Genomic DNA, 15,858 nt, shown 5'->3' with positions numbered 1-15,858 from the left:
TACCTGGAACCAAAAAGGGTTATTCAAAGGGTTCTCCTATGGGAACAGCCAAATAACAATTTTACATTCTAGATAGCACCTTTTTTTCTAAGAGTGTAGTCCACTGTAGTTGGTGTGGACTGGACACTGACCTGTGAGTGCTTTCTCTCCATCTCCACCAGTTCTCCCTCCACCTTGGTCTGCTTCTCCTTCACCTTGACAAGCTCATCGTCCTTGGCCTGCATCTCCTCCTCCTGCCTGGTCACCTGCAGCAGGGGCTTCACCTGGGGGACAGAACACAGACCTGGGGTCAGCCACTGTTCAAACGTAGATGACTAGGAGCCTTATCATATAGCTCTATAGAGAGACGTAACAATGCTGGTGTTACAAAGACAGATTAGCCATATACAGTAGATATAGTGTACTGTAATGGAGACATGCCCACCTTGGTAAAGAGTCTCCACCACTGCCAATGCTTCAGCTTCAGGTAGGCAGAACAGTTTCTCTGAAGCACCTTCAGACAATTCAGTTGCTGCTGCTTCTTAACAAACGCCCTGTCAGGAGAGAGAGGGGAGACGTGGTCAGACATACTGACCAAGAAGGTCAAAGGAAACATATATCTGTGGCATCTTTCTGTCCTAAGAAGTGTTCTAGTGGTCACAAAAAGGAAGGAATTGAGTAAAGGTAAGGCCATTACATATAGAGAACTCACTTGCGGGCCAGGTATCCCCGGCAGACAGACTGGAAGTAGATGATGATGTCAGTGATCTTCAGGTCTCTCTCCTCCTCCAGGTGGGCCAAGACTCCAGCCCTGAAGAAGATCTTACTCTGCCCAATCCTGAACAGGTTAGGATCCAACTCCAAGGCTCGGATCTGGAGTGAAAATGGGTCATAGATTTAAATCCAGGGAAGGAAGGCCAAATCATAATAAACAGTGTCATTTAAGCCATGCCCTATAAATACTAAGGAAGAATCATGTCATGGGTGTTTATGAAGTCGATATACATTTAACATGCTTACCGTGCCCTAGCTTGTAAAAGGACAAAGAGCCTCTCCCAAGTATTCAATGTGCTAAACACAGTAAAATAGTGACACACAAATCCTCACCATTCTCTCACAGGCTTGCTTGCCATCCATGAAGCCCTTGGGGATGGCGTTGGGGGTGAGGATCTCATACCTGGCAACAGAGTGGACATGAATGTGTAAAGGCCCTGGGTCATTACACCACACCTCCATGTTGACTAGGACCAGGGTGTGAGGAGAGACGTGAGAGGCCTCAGATCTTACAGAAGCCTCACTGTTCAGAAATAGAACAGCTCCATGAGATAATCAAAGCACAACACCCAGGGCAATGGGAAACCAATGCCACTTTGTCCTGTATAATCTCTCTCTCTAAAGTAAACACAGAAACTTAGCAATTGGGTTGAAATTCATAAATAGTGCGTATGAGGTGCGTGTACAGTGAGTACAGTACCTCTGTCTGAACTCCTGGAAGACGATACGGTTGGGGAAGCCCTGTCTGCAGATACGGATCCCCTCCAGAACACCATTACACCTCAGCTGGTCCAGAACCAGATGGGGGTCTAGCTTACCAGCCTTTTGGGAGGGAGGGGCATTGAAGTGAGAGGTCAGGGAGAGATACAGTACAGTACCAAACTTCATGCAAAGAAGATTATTCTAAACTAAGAGCAACTAAATGCTGTTACTGTTCATTTAGCTTTGAAAATTTCAAAGTTCTGGTGGGTGGTGTGGGGGCTGTAGTCTGGGCTACAGGGGTTCTGGTGGGTGGTGGAGGGGTTGTAGTCTGGGCTACAGTGGTTCTGGTGGGTGGTGTGGGGGCTGTAGTCTGGGCTACAGTGGTTCTGGTGGGTGGTGGAGGGGTTGTAGTCTGGGCTACAGTGGTTCTGGTGGGTGTTATGGGGGTTGTAGTCTGGGCTACAGTGGTTCTGGTGGGTGGTGGAGGGTCTGTAGTCTGGGCTACAGTGGTTCTGGTGGGTGGTGTGGGGGCTGTAGTCTGGGCTACAGGGGTTCTGGTGGGTGGTGGGGTTGTAGTCTGGGGTACAGTGGTTCTGGTGGGTGGTGTGGGGTTGTAGTCTGGGCAACAGTGGTTCTGGTGGGTGGTGTGGGGGCTGTAGTCTGGGCTACAGTGGTTCTGGTGGGAGGTGTGGGGGTTGTAGTCTGGGCTACAGTGGTTCTGGTGGGAGGTGTGGGGGTTGTAGTCTGGGCTACAGTGGTTCTGGTGGGTGGTGTGGGGGTTGTAGTCTGGGTTACAGTGGTTCTGGTGGGTGGTGTGGGGGCTGTAGTCTGGGCTACAAGGGTTCTGGTGGGTGGTGTGGGGGGCTACAGTGGTTCTGGTGGGTGGTGGCGGGTCTGTAGTCTGGGCTACAAGGGTTCTGGTGGGGGGGGTTGTGGGTTGTAGTCTGGGCTACAGTGGTTCTGGTGGGTGGTGGAGGGTCTGTAGTCTGGGCTACAGTGGTTCTGGTGGGGTCTGTAGTCTGGGCTACAAGGGTTCTGGTGGGTGGTGTGGGGGCTACAGTGGTTCTGGTGGGTGGTGGCGGGTCTGTAGTCTGGGCTACAGTGGTTCTGGTGGGTGGTGTGGGGGCTGTAGTCTGGGCTACAAGGGTTCTGGTGGGGGGTGTGGGGGGTTGTAGTCTGGGCTACAGTGGTTCTGGTGGGTGGTGGAGGGTCTGTAGTCTGGGCTACAGTGGTTCTGGTGGGGTCTGTAGTCTGGGCTACAGTGGTTCTGGTGGGTGGTGTGGGGGCTGTAGTCTGGGCTACAGGGGTTCTGGTGGGTGGTGTGGGGGCTGTAGTCTGGGCTACAGGGGTTCTGGTGGGTGGTGTGGGGGTTGTAGTCTGGGCAACAGTGGTTCTGGTGGGTGGTGTGGGAGGGTTTTAGTCTGGGCTACAAGTGTTCTGGTGGGAGCTGTAGTCTGGGCTACAGTGGTTCTGGTGGGTGGTGTGGGGGCTGTAGTCTGGGCTACAATGGTTCTGGTGGGTGGTGTGGGGGTTGTAGTCTGGGCTACAAGGGTTCTGGTGGGTGATGTGGGGGGGTTTTAGTCTGGGCTACAGTGGTTCTGGTGGGAGGGTTGTAGTCTGGGCTATAGTGGTTCTGGTGGGAGGTGTGGGGGTTGTAGTCTGGGCTACAGTGGTTCTGGTGGGTGGTGTGGGGGTTGTAGTCTGGGTTACAGTGGTTCTGGTGGGTGGTGTGGGGGCTGTAGTCTGGGCTACAAGGGTTCTGGTGGGTGGTGTGGGGGTTGTAGTCTGGGCTACAGTGGTTCTGGTGGGTGGTGGAGGGTCTGTAGTCTGGGCTACAGTGGTTCTGGTGGGTGGTGTGGGGTCTGTAGTCTGGGCTACAGTGGTTCTGGTGGGTGGTGTGGGGGCTGTAGTCTGGGCTACAGGGGTTCTGGTGGGTGGTGTGGGGGCTGTAGTCTGGGCTACAGGGGTTCTGGTGGGTGGTGTGGGGGCTGTAGTCTGGGCTACAAGGGTTCTGGTGGGTGGTGTGGGGGTTGTAGTCTGGGCTACAGGGGTTCTGGTGGGTGGTGTGGGGGCTGTAGTCTGGGCTACAAGGGTTCTGGTGGGTGGTGTGGGGGTTGTAGTCTGGGCTACAGGGGTTCTGGTGAGTGGTGTGGGGGTTGTAGTCTGGGCTACAGGGGTTCTGGTGGGTGGTCTGGGGGTTGTAGTCTGGGCCCCAGGGGTTCTGGTGGGTGGTTGTGGAGGGGTTGTAGTCTGGGCTACAGTGGTTCTGGTGATTGTTATGGGGGTTGTAGTCTGGGCTACAGGGGTTCTGGTGGGTGGTGGAGGGGTTGTAGTCTGGGCTACAGTGGTTCTGGTGGGTGGTGGAGGGTCTGTAGTCTGGGCTACAGTGGTTCTGGTGGGTGGTGTGGGGGCTGTAGTCTGGGCTACAGGGGTTCTGGTGGGTGGTGGGGTTGTAGTCTGGGCTACAGTGGTTCTGGTGGGTGGTGTGCGGTTGTAGTCTGGGCAACAGTGGTTCTGGTGGGTGGTGTGGGAGGGTTTTAGTCTGGGCTACAAGTGTTCTGGTGGGAGCTGTAGTCTGGGCTACAGTGGTTCTGGTGGGTGGTGTGGGGGCTGTAGTCTGGGCTACAAGGGTTCTGGTGGGTGGTGTGGGGGTTGTAGTCTGGGCTACAGTGGTTCTGGTGGGAGGTGTGGGGGTTGTAGTCTGGGCTACAAGGGTTCTGGTGGGTGATGTGGGGGGGTTGTAGTCTGGGCTACAGTGGTTCTGGTGGGAGGGTTGTAGTCTGGGCTACAGTGGTTCTGGTGGGAGGTGTGGGGGTTGTAGTCTGGGCTACAGTGGTTCTGGTGGGTGGTGTGGGGGTTGTAGTCTGGGCTACAGGGGTTCTGGTGAGTGGTGTGGGGGTTGTAGTCTGGGCTACAGGGGTTCTGGTGGGTGGTGTGGGGGTTGTAGTCTGGGCTACAGGGGTTCTGGTGGGTGGTGTGGGGGTTGTAGTCTGGGCTACAGTGGTTCTGGTGGGAGGTGTGGGGGTTGTAGTCTGGGCTACAGTGGTTCTGGTGGGAGGTGTGGGGGTTGTAGTCTGGGCTACAGTGGTTCTGGTGGGTGGTGTGGGGGTTGTAGTCTGGGTTACAGTGGTTCTGGTGGGTGGTGTGGGGGCTGTAGTCTGGGCTACAAGGGTTCTGGTGGGTGGTGTGGGGGTTGTAGTCTGGGCTACAGTGGTTCTGGTGGGTGGTGGAGGGTCTGTAGTCTGGGCTACAGTGGTTCTGGTGGGTGGTGTGGGGTCTGTAGTCTGGGCTACAGTGGTTCTGGTGGGTGGTGTGGGGGCTGTGGTCTGGGCTACAGGGGTTCTGGTGGGTGGTGTGGGGGCTGTAGTCTGGGCTACAGGGGTTCTGGTGGGTGGTGTGGGGGCTGTAGTCTGGGCTACAAGGGTACTGGTGGGTGGTGTGGGGGTTGTAGTCTGGGCTACAGTGGTTCTGGTGGGTGGTGTGGGGGTTGTAGTCTGGGCTACAGGGGTTCTGGTGAGTGGTGTGGGGGTTGTAGTCTGGGCTACAGGGGTTCTGGTGGGTGGTGTGGGGGTTGTAGTCTGGGCTACAGGGGTTCTGGTGGATGGTTGTGGAGTGGTTGTAGTCTGGGCCCCAGGGGTTCTGGTGGGTGGTGTAATGTTGTAGTCTGGGCCCCAGGGGTTCTGGTGGGTGGTGTGGGGGCTGTATTCTGGGCTACAGTGGTTCTGGTGGGTGGTGTGGGGGCTGTAGTCTGGGCTACAGTGGCTCTGGTGTGTGGTGTGGGGGCTGTAGTCTGGGCTGCAGTGGGCAGAGGGGGGAGGGACTGGTGGTCAGTGGTGGGGGGGATGCTGTTCATTGCTCACCCTCTTCTCGTGGTTGGGGATGATGCAGCGGACAAAGTTGGGGTTGGTGTTCCTCAGCGTGGCCATGAGCTTGGTGAGAGACTCCTTGTAGAGTTGGCCCACCGTACGGAACATGCCCTTCTTGGTCTTATAGGCTGCGCCGAAGGCCGTCTCGTTCATCCCTGCTACCTGGTCCAGACCCACGATACGGTCCACTGACAGAAGAAAGAGGGAGAGGAGACAAGGGCAGAGTTAGATGGGTAGACGCTGGTAGAGGGGTGACTGGTGCGTGAACTAAACATATATACTGTATAATCAAGCCGCAAAGGACTAGAGGCATGACCAGGACAGATGAGGGCTTCTAAGCGCAACAACATGTAAACAACATGACTGACAGCCAGAGTGGGTGGGATGGGTGGTTGGCCCTAGCATGACTACATGTTCATTAAAAGCAGACAAAGGAAACAAGACTGAACCAAGCTATTGCAAAACCTAATCCAACTTAACTCAAAACATGTTCATAATACAGCTGTTTTTCCAAGAACAGCACAGCCATTTTATTTGACCTTTCCACCCCCACCGTTACATAAACTGCAGTCAATTGGTTTTATTTGAACGTAATTAGACTAGCCAGATCAGTGGTTGTTCTTGCCATGGAATACAGAGAAATAATATCAACAATACCATCTTGTTTGCATATTCAGATAGCATCAATATGAGGCAATGTTCTTTGCAGAGATCAAGGAGAACGGAAGGGAAGAGACGTTATTATTCAATGTGGTGTGTGGCAGCTCACCTTCCTTTAGAGACCAGCTGGCTGTCTCCATTTAGGACAGACAAAACAACCTCCGGGCTAAAAAAGGCATTCCTCAGAGTATTACTAATATAGTGCCTTTGGAAATTATTCAGACCCCTTGACTTTACAGCCTTATTCGAAAATGTATTACAAAGTTTTTTCCCCCTCATCAATCTACACAATACCCCATAACAACAAAGCAAAAACAGGTTTAAAAAAAATGTTTGCTAATTCATAAAAAATAAATAAAACTGAAATATTACATTTACATAAGTATTCAGACCCTTTACCCAGTACTTTGTTGAAGCACCTTTGGCAGCAATTACAGTATTGAGTCTTCTTGGGTATGACGCTACAAGCTTGGCACACCTGTATTTGGGGACTTTCTCACATTCTTCTCTGCAGATCCTCCCAAGCTCTGTCAGGTTGGATGGTGGGTGTCGTTGCACAGCTATTTTCAGGTCTCTCCAGAGATGTTAGATCTGGTTCAAGTCCGGACTCTGGCTGGGCCACTCAAGGACATTCAGAGACCTGTCCCCAAGCCACTCCTGCGTGGTCTTGGCTGTGTGCTTAGGGTCATTGTCCTGTTGGAAGGTGAACCGTTGCCTCAGTCTGAAGTCCTGAACACTCTGGAGCAGGTTTTCATTCAGGATCTCTGTACATCCACACAGCACGACGTTGCCACCACCATGCTTCACCGTAGGGATGTTGCCAGGTTTCCTCCAGATGTGACACTTGGCATTCAGGTCAAAGAGATTAATCTTGGTTACATCAGACTAGAGAATCTTGTTTCTCATGGTCTGAGAGTCTTTAGGTGGCTTTTGGCAAACTCCAAGTGGCCAGTAATGTGCCTTTTACTGAGGAGTGGCTTCTGTCTGACCACTCTACCATAAAGGCCTGAGTGGTGGAGTGCTGCAGATATGACTGTCCTTCTGGAAGGCTCTCTCATATCCACAGAGGTACTCTGTCAGAGTGACCATTGGGTTCTTGGTCACCTCCCTGACCAAGGCGCTCTCCCACCGATTGCTCAGTTTGGCCGGGCAGCCAGCTCTAGGAAGAATCTTGGTTGTTCCAAACATCTTCAATTTAAGAATGATGGAGACCACTGTCTTCCTGGGGACCTTCAATGCTGCAGAATGTTTTGGTACCCTTCACCAGATCTGTGTCTCGACACAATCCTGTCTCGGAGCTCTACATATAATTCCTCCGACCTCATGACTTGGTTTTTGCTCTGAGATGCACTGTCATTTGTGGGACCTTATATATACTGGTGTGTGCCTTTTCAAATCATGTCCAATCAATTGAATTTACCACAGGTGGACTCCAATCAAGTTGTAGAAACATCTCAAAGATAATCAATGGAAACAGGATGCACTGAGATCAATTTCGAGTCTCATAGCAAAGGGTCTGAATATTTATGTAAAAAGGGTATTTCTGGGCCTCCCGGGTGGCGCAGTGGTTAAGGGCGCTGTAATGCAGTGCCAGCTGTGCCACCAGAGACTCTGGGTTTGCACCCAGGCTCTGTCGCAACCGGCCGCGACCGGGAAGTCCGTGGGCGACGCACAAGCGGCCTAGCGTCATCCAGGTTAGGGAGGGTTTGGCCGGTAGGGATATCCTTGTCTCATCGCGCACCAGCGCGATGCCACTCCTGTGGCGGGCCGGGCGCAGTGCACGCTAACCAAGGTTGCCAGGTGCACGGTGTTTCCTCCGACACATTGGTGCGGCTGGCTTCCGGGTTGGATGCCCGCTGTGTTAAGAAGCAGTGCAGCTTGGTTGGGTTGTGTATCGGAGGACGCATAGACTTTCAACCTTTGTCTCTCCCGAGCCCGTATGGGAATTGTAGCTATGAGACAAGATAGTAGCTACTAACAATTGGATACCACGAAATTGGGGAGAAAAAATGGGTACAATAAATAAATAATATAAAATATTACACAAAAAAAAAGGCATTTCTGTTTTCAATTTTTAATAAACATTTTTAAAAACTGTTTTTGCTTTGTCATTATGGGTTATTGTGTGTAGATTACTGGGGAAAAAATTGCCTTTAAATTGTTTAACTTGGATCAAACGTTTCGCGTAGCCTTCCACAAGCTTCCCACAATAAGTTGGGTGAATTTTGGCCCATTCCTCCTGACAGAGCTGGTGTAACTGAGTCAGTTTTGTAGAACTCCTTGCTCGCACACATTTTTTCAGTTCTGCCCACAAATTTTCAAATGGGATTGAAGTCAGGGCTTTGTGATGGCCACTCCAATACCTTGACTTTGCTGTCCATTTTGCCACAACTTTGGAAGTATGCTTGGGGTCATTGTCCATTTGGAAGACCTATTTGCGACCGAGCTTTAACTTCCTGACTGATGTCTTGAGATGTTGCTTCAATATATCCACATAATTTTCCTTCCTCGTGACGCCATCTATTATGTGAAGTGCACCAGTCCGTCCTGCAGCAAAGCACCCCCACAACATGATGCTGCCACCCCCGTGCTTCACAGTAGGGATGGTGTTCTTCGGCTTGCAAGCCTCCCCCTTTTTCCAGAGGACATTTCTCCAAAAAGTGCGATCTTTGTCCCCATATGCAGTTTTGGAGCAGTGGCTTCTTCCTTGCTGAGCGGCCTTTCTGATTATGTTGATATAGGACTCGTTTTACTGTGGATATAGATACTTTTGTACTGGTTTCCTCTAGCATCTTCACAAGGTCCTTTGCTGTTGTTCTGGGATTGATTTGCACTTTTCGCACCAAAGTACGTTCATCTCTAGGAGACAGAACGCGTCTCCTTCCTGAGCGGTATGATGGCTGCGTGGTCCCTTTGTAACGGATTTCCTCCTCTTCATCTGAGGAGAAGTAAGGATCGGACCAAAACGCAGCGTGGTAAGTGTCCATATTGATTTATTCAAAACCACAACAAAATAATAAACGTGAAATATACAAAACCGAAACAGTACCGTGTCACACGGAAACAAACACCCTCAAACCAAAAGTGAAACCCAGGCTACCTAAGTATGATTCTCAATCAGAGACAACTAACGACACCTGCCTCTGATTGAGAACCATACTAGGCCGAACACAAAACACAACATAGAAAAACAAACAGACTGCCCACCCCAACTCACGCCCTGACCATACTAAAACAAAGAATAAAATAACAGAACTATGGTCAGAACGTGACACCCATGGTGTTTATACCTGCATACTATTGTTTGTACAGATGAACCAGACTTGTGGAGGTCTACAATTTTCTTTCTGATGTCTTGGCTGATATCTTTTGATTTTCCCATGAGGTCAAGCAAATAGGCACTGAGGTTGAAGGTAGGCCTTGAAATACATCTACAGGTACACCTCCAATTGACTGAAATTATGTCAATTAGCCTATCAGAAGCTTCTAAAGCAATGACATCATTTTCTGGAATTTTCCAAGCTGTTTAAAGGCACAGTCAACTTAGTGTATGTAAACTTCTGACCCACTGGAATTATGATACAGTGAATTATAAGTGAAATAATCTGTCTGGAAACAATTGTTGAAAAATTACTTGTGTCATGCACAAAGTAGATGTCCTAACCAACTTGCTAAAACTATAGATTGTTAACAAGAAATTTGTGGAGTGGTTGAAAAATGAGTTGTAATGACTCCAACCTAAGCGTATGTAAACTTCCGACTTCAACTGTATATACTGTACTGAAATATCTTTCAGAACTCCTCTGTTGGGGTCAGGCAGTATTTCCCTTGGCAGGGATGCATCATGCCTCTTTGATATGATTTTAGAGGCTTATTAGGAAACCATGGTTTCACAGTGTAGTCGGCTGTCCTTAAATGTGGCATGGTAAAAGCTTCATTGGCATGGTAAGCTTCATTGGCATGGTAAGCTTCATTGGCATGGTAAGCTTCATTGGCCTTATTATGAAAGGATCTGGACATATGCATACACATTCTTCATAGATGGTGCAAAGGATAAAGTCATCAGATGAAAAGGGCCCTGATCCGTTTGGAGAACCAGAACCAGGCTTCTAAGCATATGGCAATGGTCAAGACTGACAACTGATTGGAACAGGAACAGAGCTGAATCATTACAACTCTTTGAATCATATTCTCCCCTTAACTCTCTAAGTGACTGCTCTGATTTACTTCAATATCCAAGGGTGACAGAAGTTTAAGTGACACTGACTGATTAATCTTTTCTCCTTCAGTCATTCCACATCAGCTTCACCGATATCTACAGGGTGATATTTTAGCGAAGCTTCATTTCACAATCTATCTTTTTAAATAAAAGATTATGGAAATCAGATCAGTGATCCCGCATGCAGGTTAAGGTTGCTACAAAATGTACCCTCAAAAAACAGGCTTAGCCCATGCCAAAGGGATTATGAATTCCAGCAAAGTCAGTGTGATCTGTAGCTAAAATATCCTGTGAAAGAGGTGGTGGAGGAAGTCGGTCTCTATCCATCACTCTCCAGTCAGCTCCAAGCCTTACTGACGTCAGTTTACAGGTGAGTGTTGAAAACATTAAACAGCCATGGCCCTGGCAATGTCCAGGCTTTTTCTCATACATTTACTCCACACCGGCAGATGTCTCCATGCTAGTATTCTTCAAGGTCCTACCTACGATGATGGCTCTTCCAAACAAATTATAACAATCCTGGTGCTTCCTTGTGCAGGTATCTCAAATAAACAATCTGAGCTGAGATTTGACTGAGACAGAATGGCACCAGACAAACCAGCATCGCTGAAAGGTACTGTTTTGGTTAGCAACAGTGCATTACGGGTCATGCAAAGCCTAGAGGCGGTGGGTGCATCTAAGGGTGCAGAGTGCAGCCGTGAGTGAGCAGGAAGAGCCCTACAGAGCAGCAGCAACGTGTGCATTCACCTGGAGGCTCAAGGAGACCAGAGGCCTTGTCATAGAAACAGGCTCTCTGAAAGGTCTGAATGTCTACAACTCAGAAACAGAGAGAGGGGAGGATGTGAAGGACAACTCAGCTTTACATAAACATCCATGCAGACACAGATTTATTCTTATTATGTTACTGCATACACACTCACACAAACAATGATTAGTTGTGTACATTGTAAAGGACAGAGACATATTGCTGTTACTGGTGCAGTAGAATATTCCATGCACAAAAACAAAGCATTTCCTTTCTATTAGTTGTTTCTGTATACATTGTAGATGTCCAATGACTCATAATGAAACTCAATCGCTTTTTAAAACAAGTGGATATGCCAAATGGGGAAATAAAAGGCGGGAGGAGATTTACGAGCGGATATTTCAGGTTACCTCACAAATGCACAATGTTTTGGCTGACAATACTCATCACAGAGAAGCGAGCAGCTGAACCAGACAATAAGTCTAATGGATGAGAGCGCGTACAAATACTCCCTCCATAGCCACTGTCCTAACTTCCAGGTTTTAAGGGGATTCTTCAATACTGTCACTGAACAACCAAGACTCAAACAAAGTGACAACTACATGGTCCAAACAGGAAGAGAGTATGGGACACTCACCGTCCTTCCACAGTTCAGACACAAACTTGTCAGTGGACTGGTTGAGCAGCGTGGCCACGTTGTCGTTCAGAGGGTCCATGTTCTTCATCAGCCACTCGTCCGCCTTGTAGTCCACCTGAGGAGAGACAGACAGACGTAAGCTAAACAGGCTATATGTACCGGCACATCGTGTTAAATAGCTTCCAATTATTAGGTCTCACTGACTTTCATGTCTGATCAAATTAAATAGATACCTGGTCAAGAGAAAATTAGTTTATGCGCTGTATACCAAACCTATTTATTAAGTCTTAACATGTGTGAGGACTACTGGTGCTGTGAACAAAATGTACATCTGAACTTTGTGTGACAAATTTAATAAGAAAATGGATGAAGATGATATGAACTTTGTTTCATGTGGAGTCTGGCCTGGAACGTACACAGGCCCTCTCCAGATGGGAGACCACACTGAGGTGAAAGTTGAAAAATCCGTGATTACGTAACAGTTTAAAATCGGTCTCACACCAATGTGAACCAGATGTGGAGATTGGGAGCACAACTGGGCTTTTGTGCTAAGGCAATTACCTGTTAACTAGAGCTTTAGTGGAGACAAGTCTGCTGCCTCAAAGGCAGCACTTTAACATTGACTGGTTACAACGTCATTCAGAAAGAAAACATGTTTCTCAAGACATTATGGAGCTGAATAATCATTCTAATTTCAAAAACACTGCTTCATCTTTCCAACACTCCAACCCCTAACCAGGCAAAGCAACAAAAATGTGAATGGCAAATCAGTTTCTTCGAATGAATGAGGCCCTCGCCAGAAAAAGGGAGCTCATATGGCAGAACTGCCTTGTTTTCAGCAATCAATGAAACAATATGAGAGGACGAGCTGAGGAAGTCATTTCAGTGTATTGAGACCCAGGCTCTGCGTGGACGTACCCTGCCAGCGTAGTGAATGATGCAGAAGTCGGCTTTGTCCTTCAGCTGCCGGGGTTTCTGGAACTTGGAGTGGGTGCCCTGCTCCTGGAGCACCTTGTCTACAAATGTCTTATCAGTGGCCTTGGGGAACCAGCACTCCTCATCCAACAGGGCTAGAACTCCTGGAGGGTTGGTCTGCAGACAGAGAGAAAGGAGAAGAGTGAAGTTCCTCAGACATAATCTTGAGTAAAATACACCTATATGTGTAAAGATGAAAAGCTGACCGGTCTCTCAATCAGGTCGATGCAGGGCTGCAGGTCCAGGCCGAAGTCGATGAAGCTCCACTCGATGCCCTCCCTCTGGTACTCCTCCTGCTCCAGGATGAACATGGTGTGGTTGAACAGCTGCTGCAGCTTCTCGTTGGTGTAGTTGATGCACATCTGCTCAAATGAGTTCAGCTAGAGGAGGGATATGGGGAGAGAAAGAGATGTGAGAGATGAGTATTACAGATCAATAAGACATGATTATATGCCTGCAACAAGAGATGAATGATCTTGAAAATAAATTTACCTCAAAGATCTCAAAGCCAGCGATGTCCAGGATGCCGATGAAGGAGGCTCCCTGTCTCTTGGTCCTGTCCAGGGCCTTGTTGATGCGGTGGACGAGCCAGCGAAACAGACGCTCATATGTGGCCTTGGCCAGGGCTTCCACTGCAAAGTCAGCCTGAGGAGAGAACCAGAGAGCGATAGACGACAGTCTGCTGGGTACCAGTCTGTATCTACTTAACCCAACTTCATGGACCTGCATAGATTGGTGTTAGTGAATGCAGAAACAGTTAGGAGTGTACAACTGATGGGAACTGGAGAACAGCTCCTACCTGTTCTTTGGTCTGGGCCTTCTGGACGTAGTCTCGGCCCACTTTGATGCGGGGGGATAGAATGGCCCTGGTAAACTCCATCACATTCAGTCCCAACAGGTGGCACAGCTTCTGAGCCGCTGGGAGGGAAGACATGACATTGGGTTACTAGTGACCCATCAGTGTTGCAACCTGGAGATGGGCACAGACGGAGCCTTCTATACAGTACAAATAGAGAGCTTTGTGTCAATTCAAAACAGTTGGGGAAATGTCAGACAGGAATATGTAATGAAAGACCTCAGTAAAGCACTACCGCTTCATTTTACCCCAGCTACCCAAGAATATGGCCACAGTCTGATGTATGATTCATCAGTTAAAATCACCAAGGATAAATCTCAGCAGAGACACATCCATTTTCCTAATGACAACCAAACTGCATGGTTTACCGTTATCAACTGACCATTAATGCAGAGCAACGTGCCAGAAATAAATGAAAAATGACACATTTATTCCTACTAGCCATCTCCTTCTGAAGTAAAATAAGTCAAATACAGACACGCAGCATGAGCACCGGGGTATAACATACCTGATATGGACCACTACAATGTGCCTGCATGTCTTTATATTAACAAAATCCGGACTGTCACTGCAGGAGTTCTGAGGAATCTGACCTCAGTTCAGTGAAGTGTCTCTGCGCTGCCAGACTTCATACTGTACTAAGGACAGACATCTGGAGCTGCTGACGCTTTGCTATCCTTGTCTCAGCCACAACGGTGAAGGATGACTCTACTCTGCTACTGTTGTGATTCCAGCTGACTCACACTAAGACCCAATACTGATTTCAGCAGAATTTTAATGAAGCTGTTCTGCAGTAAATTATGTGGCCCAAGTGAGTGGACTGTTTTTGAGGCTGAGCAGCATATTGTGGGAGGATGATCAATGTTTAAGGCCTGCAGCCCAGAGAATCAGCTCACTGTAAACTGGGACAATGTATTTTCAGCTGTGTGGTGAGAAATGGTCAAACTTAAGCTGGATGATTTCAAAGTGCTGGAGTGTTGGTTGGATTATGTATGGCCTCTGAGGGTATAGCATCACCTGTGTTCTCAGGCATGGAGGCCTGGTCTGTGTTCCTCTCCTTCTTGAAGACAACGTTACCAAACTGTAGTACTGCAGACACCACCTTCAGCATGCCTGCAACCACAAGGGAGAGTAAATCAGACAAGAGGAGAGGAAAGACATTGATACTACATGCACGGTCTAGGGTGTGTATACTCACATACAATCTCCTCATGGGAGAAGCTCATGATGTGCATGGCATCCATGGTCTCCTGGAAGTTGTCCTTGTCCTGCTGGCCAGGGATGGTAATGTTGCCATTGGACAGGAAGCGGTAGTTGTTGAAGCCCTCCAGGAGCAGGTCGGCTGAGAGGACAGGGGTAGGGGGAGACAAATCAAAAACCAGTACTATAACAGAACAGCCAGGACTTATAACATGAGATGATATAATGAAATGGCATATACAATATTGAACGAGCCATTTCTGGCACAGAACATTGAAAAACTGAAAATAATAGACATAGTTGTGATTCTTCTTGCAGAAGACACTATTGACAACCATTATAATTGGAATGGTGTATAAGATACTGACTTTTGAGGTGCTCCCCGGCTCCTGCCAGAAGCTGGTAGAAGACATGGAAGGTCCTCTCGTCTTTGGCCTGGCGAACGGCCCTGGACTTCTCCAGGAGGTCTGGTAGTCAGGGAGTCAAGGTCCAAAGGAGCAATGCCATCATTCCTGTGCTGGTAAATGGCTTACTGGTTATTGTGCCATGTCTAGCAGAATCTTCTCAAACATACAATGGATTGGTATGAATTGCTGCTTCTTGCTGTACTTGTATGTTATACAGTAAAATAATAAGTATTAATTTCTGTTAACGCCAATCTCAACAGACTTTAATATGTTAAATGCGGTCCCAATCTAGAGATACTGGGCATAATTTGCTGGCCCTAAAATTGTAAAGTCATGTGTTTCTGATCACTTGTGTCTGAGTACAGGGTGTTTTGTCTAAAGAGCGACCATTTTGGACTTCAGGCAAGAGCTCAACTGTGCACATTACTGGACCTTAGTTTTACAGGAGACTGAAATGCCCACTGAGTGGGTTGCTATTTAGTCAGTGTTTCCAGAAACCTTGACTACCACCATCTCAGAAAGAGGAATGCCTGTATAGCACACAGCACACTGCTTTATAAATCATACTTTCTGCAACGCCAAATCTTGCACAACATGCTATTCTTGAGGGACACAAATTTGACATTTCTCACAAGCATAACGACCAGATATAATTCAATCTTAGAAAACTAAAACCAGTATTCTCCAAAGTCAACCTAAACATGAATAAACAAAGGCTGAGTATGAATATATCTAGCTCTAAGAACCTAAGTCTATCCATTATCTGGTGAGCACTCTGCATTGAAGTGTGGCACAAATCCCAGAGCCCCTTGAGTCAAACCCCGACTATGTATGTGTA

The 15,858-nt window shown here is 48.2% G+C and overlaps 1 protein-coding gene across 4 annotated transcripts in view; it reads right to left on the bottom strand.

Moving 5' to 3' along the window:
* The window catches only part of LOC109891959 (myosin-10), a 69,248-nt gene that overhangs the window by 8,839 nt on the left and 44,551 nt on the right, over window positions 1–15,858 (bottom strand). For 3 of the 4 annotated variants that reach the window (XM_031827617.1, XM_031827618.1, XM_031827619.1), the window contains 14 exons: window positions 14,982–15,080; window positions 14,612–14,755; window positions 14,431–14,526; window positions 13,357–13,475; window positions 13,050–13,202; window positions 12,764–12,937; window positions 12,501–12,674; window positions 11,583–11,697; window positions 5,316–5,509; window positions 1,454–1,575; window positions 1,087–1,156; window positions 692–852; window positions 425–533; window positions 132–263 (listed from right to left, as the gene is read on the bottom strand). In XM_031827617.1, coding sequence (XP_031683477.1) covers window positions 132–263; window positions 425–533; window positions 692–852; window positions 1,087–1,156; window positions 1,454–1,575; window positions 5,316–5,509; window positions 11,583–11,697; window positions 12,501–12,674; window positions 12,764–12,937; window positions 13,050–13,202; window positions 13,357–13,475; window positions 14,431–14,526; window positions 14,612–14,755; window positions 14,982–15,080 — 1,862 coding nt within the window. Of the gene's footprint in view, window positions 1–131; window positions 264–424; window positions 534–691; window positions 853–1,086; window positions 1,157–1,453; window positions 1,576–5,315; window positions 5,510–10,947; window positions 11,011–11,582; window positions 11,698–12,500; window positions 12,675–12,763; window positions 12,938–13,049; window positions 13,203–13,356; window positions 13,476–14,430; window positions 14,527–14,611; window positions 14,756–14,981; window positions 15,081–15,858 lie in introns of all 4 variants that reach the window. The other variant, XM_031827620.1, reaches the window with a different exon arrangement.

The sequence above is a fragment of the Oncorhynchus kisutch genome, linkage group LG6 (assembly GCF_002021735.2).
Source record: "Oncorhynchus kisutch isolate 150728-3 linkage group LG6, Okis_V2, whole genome shotgun sequence".
NCBI classification, from domain to species: Eukaryota; Metazoa; Chordata; class Actinopteri; order Salmoniformes; family Salmonidae; genus Oncorhynchus; species Oncorhynchus kisutch.
This window is presented reverse-complemented; position numbering and strand designations above follow the sequence as displayed.